Here is a 12,935-nt window from a genome sequence, read left to right on the forward strand (position 1 = left end):
GTTCAGCATTGTTTGTGCAGTTCATGAAATTGCAAACTTCAGCTACTGGTGTGTTTCAGCAAGCTAGAAAATGGTATTGATTCATCTTATTATTCAAGAAATCTAATCCCAACATCCAATTCTTCACCTGCTATGAACACCATCACCCAGTCCCTATTGAAAAAAGATCAAAAAGCTAAACATATATATTCTATATATAAAAAAGATAAAACAAAAAGGGAAAAGGAGAAATTCCATGGTAATAAAAACAAGTCATCTGGTACTTGCTTTCTTAACAAGTCTCTGCCAGTGCAACTTCCTTTTGCTTGTCTCTTGGCAAAACCACTTGATTTATGGTGGTCCTTTTTGATTCATTGCCCAAACTCACTTCTTGATTTTGTATATAATCCCATTTGTCTTGTAACAGGTAGAAGAAGGTAATAAAACATACTTGAGCTGTGAAAACTATTATCCAGAACTGTATGCCTTTCGATGTCTTCTCGTGGTAGGCTACTAAACCTGTGTATATGTTGAGCACCCCAAGCAGAGATACTGCTGTTCCAAGTATCCAATGCACCAAAAACCATATGCTTCTTCCCCTGGTACCCCTGCAGTGGACAAAGAGAAATTAAATCCATCTAACCTCATGTTTTCCCAGTAAACCCTTTCAAATTTCAACCTTGATGTGTAGTAGTTTACCTTTCTGGTCTTACAATGCCAATTAGGGCTTGCAGCCATATAAGACCATAGAGGCAAACCCCAAGCCTTTGGTGCTTATTGTTGAAGGAGTTGTTGAAGTTTCTGAAGGACATTACAGCTCCTGCTGTTGAAAGAAGTAGAGAGAGTATCTGTTGCACATAAACTAGCCAGATTACATTCGAGTCATGTGGTAATCAAAACCCAACACATAATTTACTTGATGTGATTTGGGATTTGGGAAAATGAGGCACCTAACACTATAATTATGTTCCACATGTATACTCATTTGCTAAGTTTCAGATAACCAAAAATATAGAGGTTTAGATTCATCAAACATTTGAACTTGTGATAAAGTATAGTTTATAATCATTGTCTTCTCTTGTCCTCTAAGCATTAATGATACTCTGCTTGGATAAAAAACTTTTTTAGTTAGTTTTTCAACTAACTAATAAGCTAATAAGTAATCATTTCACTTTAATTCTGGCTTCTCCCTATTTGGAAGTAAGACTAATAGTAGTTGGGCATCTGAAACTAATAAACTAAATATGGAGCATAATTTTATTCATTACCAGTGTAGGGTAGTCTTTTTCAAGTAAAGGAAATTGAAACAATGAGGATCTAAAGATTAATGCAACAGGAACATAGATGAACTTGCCTCTGATAAAGCATGAACATAAAATAGAATTCTGAGCTTCCTTCCACACTCAACTCTGTGTGACATTCTAATAGCAAGTAGTCCTACAGGCATCAAGAACCCCATTGAAGCCCAAAACAGAAATCCGTGAAGCTTAATTTCGAACGACAGTTTGCTACTCATCTGCTACAAAATCATCACCCTTATTGGAATAAACACTTAAGCATGCATTTGACTGTAATGGAAGCATAATGAGAGCATCAAAGCTAATTCATACCTTATGAATATGCTCTTTATGATTGCTTACACCTTTCACATGCTCTTGGGATGAAGTAAGGAGTGGTGAAACAAGAGAAAGAATACAGAAGAAAACTAATTTGTGCAGAAAGCTCATCCTGCTTTCCCCATATGAAAGTGAAGCAGCAAGCAACTTCTGGAATAAGCACTTGATATGCTGGTGAGGTTTGGATGTCAGTTACAGACCATTATAAGGCTTTAGTGCATCACAGCATTTTGGATTGTCAGCATTGCTCAACCACATACAAACCAGCTGCCCCACTTAAAAGAGAGAGAGAGAGAGAGAGAGAGAGAGAGAGAGAGAGATGTCAAAATGCAAGATAACAAAACTTGAAGAAAGGTGCTGAAACATTCTGAGTTTGGTTTTGGCAGATGCTGTTTCTTTTTGGGTTAAAGAAGCCAAAGTGGGGATTCTTTAATGTAATAAAGATGGGAATTGCATGGATGGTGATGGTAGATTGCTAGTCTAAGTGAGAAAACTATCGAAAGTAAGAAAGTAAAGTGAAGAATAACTAGGTGGCTGAATTGATATTTCAACCTTTGTGGGGTTTTCAGTACTACTTTGACAGGCCATTTGGTGGTGTATGGAGCAGAATGTGGAATTTCAGAGCAAAAAGAATGTCAGGTTTTCAATTCTCCAAAGAGGAAATTGACATTGTGGGTTCCCTAGTATACATTATCTTCTGCTTCCCACTAAGCCCTGTGCTCCATACCATTCTTGAACCTAGTATGTATAACCTGCTTCACCAACCAACAAAACACACCACCATTCACACTCCAGAGTCTTAAGACATTCTTGAGCATGATATATTTAAGTTAAAATGTAGATAAAAAAATTAGTTTTCTCCATAATGTCAGTTAGTTTAGATTTTCAAACCATCTAAGCTAACTTAGGATTTAGTATTTAGATTACGGCGGGGTCTCGAAATACACACAACTCTAAACTTGAACGACAAATGCACGATCGACAGATCCTATTCCACTACTTGAAGGTTCTAATCAAGAAATGAACAGGTTAACAAACTTATAATTAGACAGTTAGACACTGACTACTGATAAGTAGTAGTAGTAGTAGTAGTAGTAGTAGTAGTAGTAGTGATTGCTAGCTTCTGGAAATCTTTTGTACTGTGGGGAATCTAATTGCGATTGCTACAAAGAAAAGCTGAATATGTGGTCCTATGTTTTCAAATACTACTGCATATCGATTCCTTGAACTTCATCATCACCAGTTTGTACCTTTCTACTTGTTCTTGCATGTTTGTTAGAGTGTTCTTATTTTTCTTCCTGTTGGAAATGAGGACCTTAATCCTTTGATCCACCAAACTAGTTGGAAAGAAAAGTGCATTTGCTTTCTATGATTTATTTATTTATTTACAAGTTTCTGTGAGCTAAGAACAAGGTTTTCATCTTTAACTTTGAAATTAGGGTGATTTGTCTTTGATTTCTTACGGTTAACTAGGAAATCATTATCCTAATTAAGTAGGCTATACTGAAGAGAATAGTACAATGAGGGTTGCCCTAGTCTTGACCACATTCTAAAAGGGTTACATACATGTCTTCTAGATTCATTGCAATAACACATGAAATCAATCATAAAAAAGTTGGTTCGTAGTGCTGTTGATCCATATGTCACATTTTCTTTTAACCCCTGCCCACTAAGAATGATGAGATGACCCTGAAAGCAAATCATCAGTGTTTTCAAGCAATAATAGGTCATCTAGTTACGACGTAGAATCAAACATGACTATGGCCTCGCATAATGTTTTGTATTAGGAGTTTAGGACAATGCCAAAGATCTTGATTAGACATAACTACATAAGCATATAGTGCTTTAGTAAAACGACTTCTTGATTAGAACTCTCAACTATCTCTAATTCCACTCATTGACTCCATAATAAATACCAATTTAGATACTTCACTAATCTTCGATTTTAAGAATTTTATTCTCGTACATTTTAGTATTTTCAAACAACTTTCATAATCACACTTTAATATGGTTGTATGATGCTGCCTGAGTTAGGATTCAGAGTCACTATTTGATGAAGTTCAACCGATTTAGGATTTAGAATTTGATATAATTATGATTTCTTCATAATCTAGAATTTATGATTCGTTAGTTATATAGGATTTCACTACAAAAGGATTTAAAATTTAACAGGGTTGCTACAGAATTGAACACTTGGTCAGTTTAGGATTTGGCCGAGTTACGATTTCGACCCAATTTCACGCTGTTAATTTGACCTTGTCATTCACGTTTGGTCCTAATCACAAGGATCAAAAGGTCATTAACCCACAAAGTCACATTATTTAACCTCATTTACCTCCAAAACTGTAATTGGCCTCCGCATACTTCCGGGGGTAAGTTTCTGAGTCTTACCGTCGGTAAAAGAAAGACTAGTACTTTCGTTTTTGCTTGATTCTAGTGATCTCTGAAACTTCCGATCATTCTGTAATGGCGAACGTCTCGGTGGCCGCGGAGTGGCAGCTCCTCTACAACCGCTACTACCGCAAGCCCGAGGTCTACCGCATGACCTGGAGCCACGTCGACCTCAGCCGCAACAAGGTCGCCTGCGCCCCCTTCGGCGGCCCCATCGCCGTCATCCGCGACGACTCCAAGATCGTCCAGCTCCGCGGCGAGTCCGCCCAGCGCAAGCTCCGCATCTTCAACTCCTCCGGCCTCCTCCTCGGCGAGACCCTCTGGAAACACCCCGGCGGCCGCTTGATCGGCATGTCCTGGACCGACGACCAAACCCTAGCCTGCCTGGTCCAGGACGGCACCGTCTTCCGCTACAACCTCCACGCCGAGATCCTCCTCCCCAACATCTCCATGGGGAAAGAGTGCTTCGAGCGCAACGTCGTCGACTGCGTCTTCTGGGGCAGCGGCGTCGTTTGCCTCACCGAGTCCAACCAGCTCTTCTGCATTTCCGATTTCCACAACCCGAACCCGGTCCAGCTCGCCGACCCGGGGATCGAGGACCCGCCCTACTGTATGGCCGTGATCGAGCCGCAGTACACTATGTCAGGCAACGTCGAGGTTCTGCTCGGGATCTCCGAGCCTTGGGTTTTGGCGGTGGAGGAAGACGGCGTCCAGCAGTTAGGCGCTGACGTCCTCCGTGGACCGCTGCAGAAGATGGCCGTCTCTCGCGACGGCCAATGGCTGGCTTCGTTCACTCACGACGGTCGCTTGTTGGTCATGACTTCGAATCTCAATGAAATCCTAATTGAGCAGGAATGCGAGGTGTTAAATTCAACTCATATCTTCAATTTAGTCAAATCAACACATCAAATTTAGGTTTAATTTGCATCTTAGTGCATGAATTTGATTTCTTGATAAGTAGTTTATTGAAGTGTTAATTATGTTATTGTACGAGTAGTTGTAATGCTGTATGTATGTATTGTGTGGAATGCAGTCGGCGCTGCCGCCGGAGCAGCTAGCGTGGTGTGGGATGGACACAGTGTTATTGTATTGGGACGATATACTGTTAATGATGGGTCCTCGAGGGGATCCGGTGCGGTATTTTTATGATGAACCGGTTGTTCTCATTCCGGAATGTGATGGAGTGAGGATACTGTCGAATTCCAGCATGGAACTTCTTCAACGAGTGCCTGATTCGACTGAATCGATATTTAAAATTGGGAGTACGTCGCCTGCCGCTTTGTTGTTTGATGCTTTGGATCATTTTGACAGACGGAGTGCTAAGGTAGGGTCGGGTCTTTTTTCTTGTTTCTGATCAAATGGAAAGGGTTGATCTTCATGAAGTTATTGTGGCAAAGGTCTTATATCGTGTTTTTACTAGGCTGATGAAAATTTACGACTTATACGGGCATCCTTGTCGGAGGCTGTTGAAGCATGTATTGATGCTGCCGGTCATGAATTTGATCTCTCACGTCAAAAGACACTGCTAAGAGCTGCAAGCTATGGTCAAGCCTTTTGCAGGTTAGTTTTGCATGCCATCATAGTGGAATATGATCATTCTGTTCTTTTTGGTCTTGCCCTTCCTTTATTTGCTCCAGCCATGAGTGCTCTGGGTTATCTTGGGATTAAATTTCTTACAGATTTTTTTTCCGAACTTTAATCAGACTAAGGTGCTGTCGATATTTTAACTTATTTCCAGGCCTTGCTAATAATTGATATCGTATTGACTTTGTGCTTCATTGTAATCTGGTTTCATTAGAAACAAGAACCTAGTCATAGCCTCCGTCATGGAAGAAACTTGATATCCAAGTGTTTGGTTAATAAGTTGTGCCAAAACCGAATTAAGTTTTCCTCACCCCCAAAGTATTTGGAATTCAAGCTTATGATGACTTCATATTTCATAGAGAAAGGCCTTTGTACCATACTTCACTAACTGAATGTTCACAGTAGATAATCCTCTTAAAATGAGAGATCTATCCATAGGTAAATCTCCTTAGCTGCATAGGCTTCAGTACATTATTTCTGATTTTTGCTCTCGGTAATGAAATCCAGTTGGCTTTGGCAGCAATTTTCAACGTGATCATATTCAAGAGATATGTAAAACTTTGCGAGTATTAAATGCGGTGCGCCATCCTGATGTTGGAATGCCTCTTACTATTCAACAATACAAGGTTTATAAAGCTGGACTCTTGTATTTTCTTATCAGCAATGCTGAAAGCTTATGTTGTTTCTTCTAATGATTCCAAATGTGGTTATTGCCTTCAGTTGCTTACACCATCTGTTCTGATCGCTCGTTTGATTAATTCCTACAAGCACCTTCTTGCACTAAGGATATCAGAATACCTTGGAATGAATCAAGTAAGTTTACTCTTTTCCATGTACATAGCTAATATTTAATTTGCTCTTTCTTGTAATGGATCAAGAATCAGATCATAGTGGCCAAAAATACAGAAAATTTAATTTGTACTATTATGCATCTGTATGTTTGTTCTTGTATAACCGTACATACTAGAGTACTTTCAAAGTTTCAAGAGCAGAAACTGCTTTCCTGAAAATTATTAATTTTAATGTAATGTGTCATCTTTTCTCATAATGTTTACAGGAAATGGTGATAATGCACTGGACATGTTCTAAGATAACAGCTTCCCTGGCAATTCCTGATGCCACTCTCCTTGAAATCTTACTTGATAAGGTTGTGTGGTTTTCTCCATTCATCACTATGTTGTTTGTCCTCCTTCAACATCTTAAAAAATATTCAATTATTCGTTTTTATTTTTCAGTTGAAACTATGCAAAGGAATATCATATGCAGCAGTTGCTGCTCATGCAGACAAGAATGGCCGCCGGAAGTTAGCCGCTATGCTTGTTGAACATGAACCGCGGTCCTCCAAACAGGTCTTATTTCTATCTTTTTTTATTTTTTAGTTAAGATATTATACTTTATCCCTGAGAGGTAAAACTTAGCTGAAACTTCATTATAAATATGTTAAAGAAGTCTGTTATCTTGATGATGATACTTTGGTTCAGGTTCCCCTCTTATTGAGCATAGGAGAAGAAGACTCAGCTTTAATGAAGGCAATTGAAAGTGGTGATACAGACCTTGTGTATCTTGTTCTGTTTCATATCTGGCAAAAGGTAATGTCTAGAAACTCAACATTTTACAAGTTTCTCTATATTGATTAAGATTACTATTTGGAGAACAAACAAATTGCTTTATTTTGCAGAGAGAGCCTTTGGCTTTTTTCAAAATGATACACCCGAAACCCCTGGCACGCGATTTGTTTGTGATATATGCACGGTAAGGGTAGCTTGATATATCCTAAGTTGCATTTGTGTGTATTTATATATTTCTCATGCATCATGGCATTTTTTCAGGTGCTATAAACATGAATTTTTGAAGGACTTCTTCCTATCGGCTGGACAACTTCAAGTAGGTCTTAGTTGGCTTTTGGTTTTTATGTATACATAGCATGCATGTATGGACTTTTGCTTTCTTTAAGGTACACAACAGAAGGCATAAAGACAACATTAAGCATCATATATAAATGCAATTATCATGTTGAGAGTGAAAACCATAAATTGGTCATATGTTTGGAAAATATTCCTTACTGATCCTATCAGAGTCTGTCTATTATCTCATATATGGAGAAGGCTTGTTGCGGTTATCGTTTAGTTTCACATATATTTCACTAGTCCTGCAGTTCATTTCTATCATCAAACAGTTGTCCAATGATTAAGTTCTCAAATACCTTTTAACATTTTATGGGAACCATGATTTGTAGGAAGTGGCTTTCCTTGTGTGGAAAGAATCTTGGGAACTTGATAAAAATCCAATGGCAAGCAGAGGATCTCCCCTGCATAACCCTCGCATTAAACTGATTGAGAGCACCACTAAACTCTTTGGAGGATTTAAGGAGAAGGAGTCCAGTAGTCTATTCGGAGAACATAACAAGGATAAGGACTTTACCTTTGAATTAAAGGCCTCTGAGGAACATGCAAAATTGTTGAGGTTAGATTTGACTACGTTTGATTAGCTGCCCTATTCATTTGATGAAATGCCATTTATTTGTTAGATAGGCTTCAAGGAACATCATTGTTACAAATAACAATTGGTTAGAACTTCCTAGCAATCATAAGTGTCCGACTGTTTATGGGCCATTACATGTTTTCCTATTTTTATTTTACAGTGATTAATTTTGCTTAACACTACAAAATAAGATGTAGAAGCTCATCATTGATTTTCAAATACTTTCTTTTTCTACAGAATGCAGCATGATCTAGAAGTGTCTACAAAGCAGGCTATTTTTGTTGATTCTAGTATCAGTGATACAATTCGTACTTGTATTGTGCTGGGAAACCATAAAGCAGCAATGAAAGTAAAAACTGAATTTAAGGTCTGTGAAGCGACACTCATTTTATCAAGACTGAATCTTGTGCTCATTCCAAACCTATCTTCGCTTTTGCCTTCGGCATCAGCTTCTATATAGTCATTGGTTGCTCTAACATGCACCTGTCTCAGGTTTCTGAGAAGAGATGGTATTGGCTGAAAGCTTTTGCTCTGGCTACAGTTCGAGATTGGGATACCCTGGAGAAGTTTTCAAAAGAAAAGAATAGACCACCAAGTGGTGAGGCATACATTTAACTATGGATACTTAGATAGCAATGACATTTCTGTTATAGATGAAAAATACATAAACACCATTCAAATATTACTTTCTTTCTGTTCTTTTAGGGGACAGCCATGACAGGCTTGCAGTCATCTACTTAGTATATTTCGTTTGTTATCTCTTATGATAGGTTACAAGCCATTTGTTGAGGCATGCATTGAAGCAGATGAAAGAGGGGAAGCTTTGAAATATATCCCAAAACTCACGGATGCTCGAGACAGAGCTGAGGTAACTTAAAACATGCTGATATAGGAACATATTATTGCTTGGGCTTGTGTTGCAGTTTTCAGAAGTCCATTTTCAATGTTAATTGTGTTGAGCAGCATTAAATGTTCTAAAGTGGTTCATTAGTAACAATAGTTTTCATGAATGTCTGGTCCTGTGCTAATTACCAATGATTCCAATTTGTTTAACACCTATCACTCTTCAATTAACTCAAATCTTAACAATATTGTAGGCTTATGATCGGATTGGCATGGCCAGGGAAGCAGCTGATGCTGCCTCTCAGGCAAATGATGGGGAATTGCTTGGTCGACTAAGATCGACGTTTTCACAAAATCCTGCAGCTTCGTCAATTTTTGATACTATTCGAGATAGATTGGGCGTTTCATAGTTTTGCTTTCACCACAATTTTTTTTGTTTTTTGTTTCAGTGTATGTGTCCATATTCAGAGGTACATTGTACATGACAGATCGAATGTAAAGGAAATACAGTTGAGTTCATGTGTTTCATATGAGTAAAACTTCTCTCTTAAGATTGCTGTGGCTGAAGACATTAGTGAAAGTTGGGTGTCTTGGTTGCTTAAGCTTTCTCTTATCAGATGCGATTTGTTACAACTTACAACTTCTGCAAGTTTCTGTTCGAAAGGGGAATACCTTCGACAATTTTCTACTTAAATTTCATCAAGCCTCCGGTCAGTCCGGTGTAATAATCATAACTTTTTATTACATTAACAAGATGATATAAAGGTAATAAGTACTTCAAGTTTACAATCGAAACGTTGCGATCCTGCTCATTTAGAGTACAAGCTTATTCAATTTGAAAATCAGTCATTGACTTCATCCGGTTGCCTTCATTTCAAGGATGGATATACTGAATTCTCATATTTGCCATCCCACCTGAATTCTTCATTTTCCTGAACCTTGAGCTCCAAATCTTCTGCAAACGGTTCGAAAACGAGGTCTATCTTCTCATCGTCCACCTTCTCAAGAGCGGGTGGATTCCACTGCAAACATGCAACATTTACAAATTAAGAAATTGGGATAGGAAAACCAGAACAAGACTCGGGTTGGGGGAGGGAAAAGTTACCTTAGGAGCGTTATCTTTGTCAATGGTGAGAGCCCTGATACCCTGTTCATCAAAATAGTAGATCATCATACTTACAGAGATAGGACGAGAAGTTGGTTTTCTCATCAATGGGAATGTCTATATATTATACTGAAAATTACCTCATAAACATCCTCGGATATGGTGCTTCTTAATATATTGATTGTGAGTCGAAATTCCTTCTTCAAAGCTTCAGCCAATGTTTGCTTCCTTCCTTCGCGAATCTGGAGAATAGAAAGGCAATGGAAATAAAAGCATGGACGGAGAGAAATGTTACTTAATTTTGATGAGACATATATCTGAGCTATTGATGCCTTCATGGAATCATGAGATGAGTCTTTACTTATAACAATCTCATATACATTCATGGCTTCCATTAAGCAAACCCTTAATGCCTTGACAAGCGAACATTACCATGCACCTCCTTTAAAGACTGAGACTTGAATAAAAACTGTAAGAAACCATACCGATCTTAGTGTTATTTTCAATCCTGTAGGAGATGATCTTTTCAGTCCCTTAAGAACAGGACCTATCCATCCATTTCCTTCTTTCTTTGCCTCAGCTTCCTGTATAACAATCACATGTTTATAGAAGTTGCACATGAGCAAATACCTGAATCTGATGAAACTGGTCACCTATCTGTTAAAATAGACATAGCAAAAAGGAACTTACAAATGAATTTATAATCTCTGCCACAGTGTCCTTGGAGAAGCACTCATCAATTATTGACTGCCTGAAAGGTAAGGAATGCTTAATGATATGACATACAAAGTTCAGTCTTGATCAAAGTGGAGATGGCAATCAAACACCAGTAGCAGAGATTATTACTTGTTTAATACACTTTCTTCATCAGGCTGAACATTCACAGAGAAGTCTTCAATTGCAGCTTTCACTGCATTAGCATCTCCTGAGTTTGAACTTATCAACCGCTTCTCTAGATCAGATAGTTTCTGGTGTACAAAAGGAAAATGTTTTTAACTTAAAATGTTCAATGTTTTCTTTTCACGTTCAAATTAGCTCAACAGACAGGATATTAAGACTCCAAGACTTCAATGTGAAGAAAATCATAACAAGGAGTGAGAAAATCACCTCAAGAGGGACAAAATGTGTTGCCAATCCAGCTGCAACTAATTCCTTTCCATCAAGTCTTGCTCCAGTTAGGGCCAAGTATTCACCTGCACAAGTTACCATTCTGTCTCTCTTCTGTCAAGGCCAAGAAAAATAATTTTCCTTTATGATGCGCATGCTTACCAAGATGCCCAGGAAGATGGGAAAGCATATATGAGAAACCACAATCAGTATGAAAACCAATGCTTGCTTCTGGAGTTGAAAAAACCTATTAAGGCATTATGAAATGAAACACAACAACTGATGTCACTAAACAGACCGAGATATTAAGGCTGTAAAAAACAAAGAGACTAGAATTGTACTCACAGTTTTTTCTGTGACTACCGAAAACTTCATTGGAACCATTAGAGAGGCACCTCCTCCCATAGAAATTCCATGGACAAGAGCAACCTATTGATATTAACATCAATTCTTCAGTGATATCTTAATAATAATAATAATATAGACTGCAGGTAATATATACAATTACGAATAGGAGAGAGATAGAATCAGAGCTGCAAAATATTACCTGAGTTTTCTTGTAACTATGAATGTGGTGGCAAAGCCAATACATTCGGTAGACGACTTCAAGACATGAGTCCTCTGTCAAATACCCAAAATCAATTGATGAGCAGTTTTTCACTTTTTATATGTATCCTTTCAGATAATGCAATGCCTTCAATAATATCATTGATATGTAATGTAATTATTTTTCATGAGAGTATTTACTTGATTTCCTGCCATCATAAAACATTTTCAAGTCTCCACCAGCTGAATAAGCTCGGCCTGATCCCTATACAAGAACAACGGAATAATAATGAAACACATCACCAATGATACTTGAAGCAAGAACACTGATGCAAGTCCACGATTTCAGGGAACACTGGAACTGACCTTGATGATAACAAGCTCAGCCTTATCGTCCTTTTCCCACTTCTCCAAGTTTTCAGCTAGCAAAGAAACCTGAACACAGTAATTAAGGACAAAAATTGATGTCAATAACTCAATACACTCATATGAAAAATGCAACAATCTGCAAGACTGAGTTGGTAATCCTACCATATTTGATGAGATGACATTCAATTGACGAGCGCGGTTCAATGTGATCAACCTCACATGGTCTATTTCTTCTCCAAGAAGAACCTAAAATGATTATTCACAGAAACACCCAGTAATGATCATCTGACACTCACTATCTCCTGGAATACCGAAGAAAACATCATGGAACCAGAATTGCAGAGGGAAATTGATTACCGGTTCATCTGAAGTTGCAACTTCATGTACCATTTTGATGATGAATCAACTTGTAGGTTTTGACTCCAACAGACTGCACAAAGAAATAAACCCAATGATAGAAAGAAAAGGAAGAGATAATTTGCTTGAGCTACTAAATATTCCAAGAAGTGGACCAATTTTGTCCAATTATGCAGAACTAGTTCCATTCAAACTCTCATAGCGACTATCAAGAAGATGCAATAATCTACAGACGTTGGAACTGAAACATACTCTTTCAAATGAAAGTGAAAAAACAGCTCTCAAGCATGAAGAAGGTGAGAACGTCAAGAAGTTAAAGGTTGGGATCAGGCAGACAACACCATAATCTAGCTTGGTGAGGTAGGAAGAAATCATATGTAAAAGGTTTGATGTACCTTCCACCTTCGACCAAACCCATGAATTTAGTGAAAACATGTGGTTTTTGAGTTTACGTGTAGCTATGGGCGTGATTGCCACCAACCTGTTAGTTAGTTGGGTCCTTCTAAATTATGATGCCCAGTTGCTAAAGCCTAAAGATTCAAACTTTTATTTTCTTA

General features: G+C 38.2%; 3 protein-coding genes across 3 annotated transcripts; 1 reads left to right on the forward strand and 2 right to left on the reverse strand.

Annotated features, from left to right (window-relative positions):
* Positions 1-51: 51 nt before the first annotated feature.
* On the reverse strand, positions 52-1,775 carry LOC126798251 (cytochrome b561 domain-containing protein At2g30890-like). The gene is made up of 4 exons (XM_050525159.1): positions 1,590-1,775; positions 1,334-1,498; positions 679-827; positions 52-587 (listed from the first exon to the last, which is right to left on the reverse strand). Exons 1-4 carry the CDS (start codon positions 1,704-1,706, stop codon positions 272-274), a joined length of 747 nt encoding a protein of 248 aa, XP_050381116.1. The 5' UTR covers positions 1,707-1,775; the 3' UTR covers positions 52-271.
* Positions 1,776-4,025: 2,250 nt separating this feature from the next.
* On the forward strand, positions 4,026-9,422 carry LOC126798249 (protein VACUOLELESS1). Its single transcript, XM_050525157.1, has 15 exons — positions 4,026-4,847; positions 5,020-5,310; positions 5,407-5,546; positions 6,091-6,196; positions 6,291-6,383; positions 6,628-6,717; positions 6,806-6,919; positions 7,052-7,159; positions 7,249-7,322; positions 7,400-7,454; positions 7,807-8,033; positions 8,289-8,418; positions 8,544-8,649; positions 8,822-8,919; positions 9,149-9,422. Exons 1-15 carry the CDS (start codon positions 4,062-4,064, stop codon positions 9,302-9,304), a joined length of 2,574 nt encoding a protein of 857 aa, XP_050381114.1. The 5' UTR covers positions 4,026-4,061; the 3' UTR covers positions 9,305-9,422.
* Positions 9,423-9,616: 194 nt separating this feature from the next.
* LOC126798250 (3-hydroxyisobutyryl-CoA hydrolase-like protein 5) lies at positions 9,617-12,682 on the reverse strand. The gene is made up of 15 exons (XM_050525158.1): positions 12,631-12,682; positions 12,379-12,451; positions 12,184-12,267; positions 12,019-12,087; positions 11,854-11,917; positions 11,654-11,727; positions 11,452-11,535; positions 11,269-11,353; positions 11,107-11,192; positions 10,846-10,967; positions 10,690-10,750; positions 10,485-10,583; positions 10,140-10,241; positions 10,000-10,041; positions 9,617-9,916 (listed from the first exon to the last, which is right to left on the reverse strand). Exons 2-15 carry the CDS (start codon positions 12,409-12,411, stop codon positions 9,764-9,766), a joined length of 1,158 nt encoding a protein of 385 aa, XP_050381115.1. The 5' UTR covers positions 12,412-12,451; positions 12,631-12,682; the 3' UTR covers positions 9,617-9,763.
* Positions 12,683-12,935: the final 253 nt, after the last annotated feature.

Source organism: Argentina anserina, chromosome 6 (genome assembly GCF_933775445.1).
Source record: "Argentina anserina chromosome 6, drPotAnse1.1, whole genome shotgun sequence".
NCBI lineage: Eukaryota > Viridiplantae > Streptophyta > Magnoliopsida > Rosales > Rosaceae > Argentina > Argentina anserina.

Coding starts and splice junctions, on each gene's coding strand:
- LOC126798251 (XM_050525159.1), bottom strand. CDS start 1,706: ATGAGCTTTCTGCACAAATTAGTTTTCTTCTGTATTCTTTCTCTTGTT. Junction 1,499..1,589: donor ATAAAGAGCATATTCATAAG/GTATGAATTAGC, acceptor ATGATTTTGTAG/CAGATGAGTAGCAAACTGTC. Junction 588..678: donor GGCATTGTAAGACCAGAAAG/GTAAACTACTAC, acceptor TGTCCACTGCAG/GGGTACCAGGGGAAGAAGCA.
- LOC126798249 (XM_050525157.1), top strand. CDS start 4,062: ATGGCGAACGTCTCGGTGGCCGCGGAGTGGCAGCTCCTCTACAACCGC. Junction 8,419..8,543: donor AAGTAAAAACTGAATTTAAG/GTCTGTGAAGCG, acceptor CACCTGTCTCAG/GTTTCTGAGAAGAGATGGTA. Junction 8,650..8,821: donor AAAGAATAGACCACCAAGTG/GTGAGGCATACA, acceptor CTCTTATGATAG/GTTACAAGCCATTTGTTGAG.
- LOC126798250 (XM_050525158.1), bottom strand. CDS start 12,411: ATGGTACATGAAGTTGCAACTTCAGATGAACCG. Junction 12,268..12,378: donor TTGCAACTTCAGATGAACCG/GTAATCAATTTC, acceptor TAATCATTTTAG/GTTCTTCTTGGAGAAGAAAT. Junction 9,917..9,999: donor ACAAAGATAACGCTCCTAAG/GTAACTTTTCCC, acceptor GCATGTTTGCAG/TGGAATCCACCCGCTCTTGA.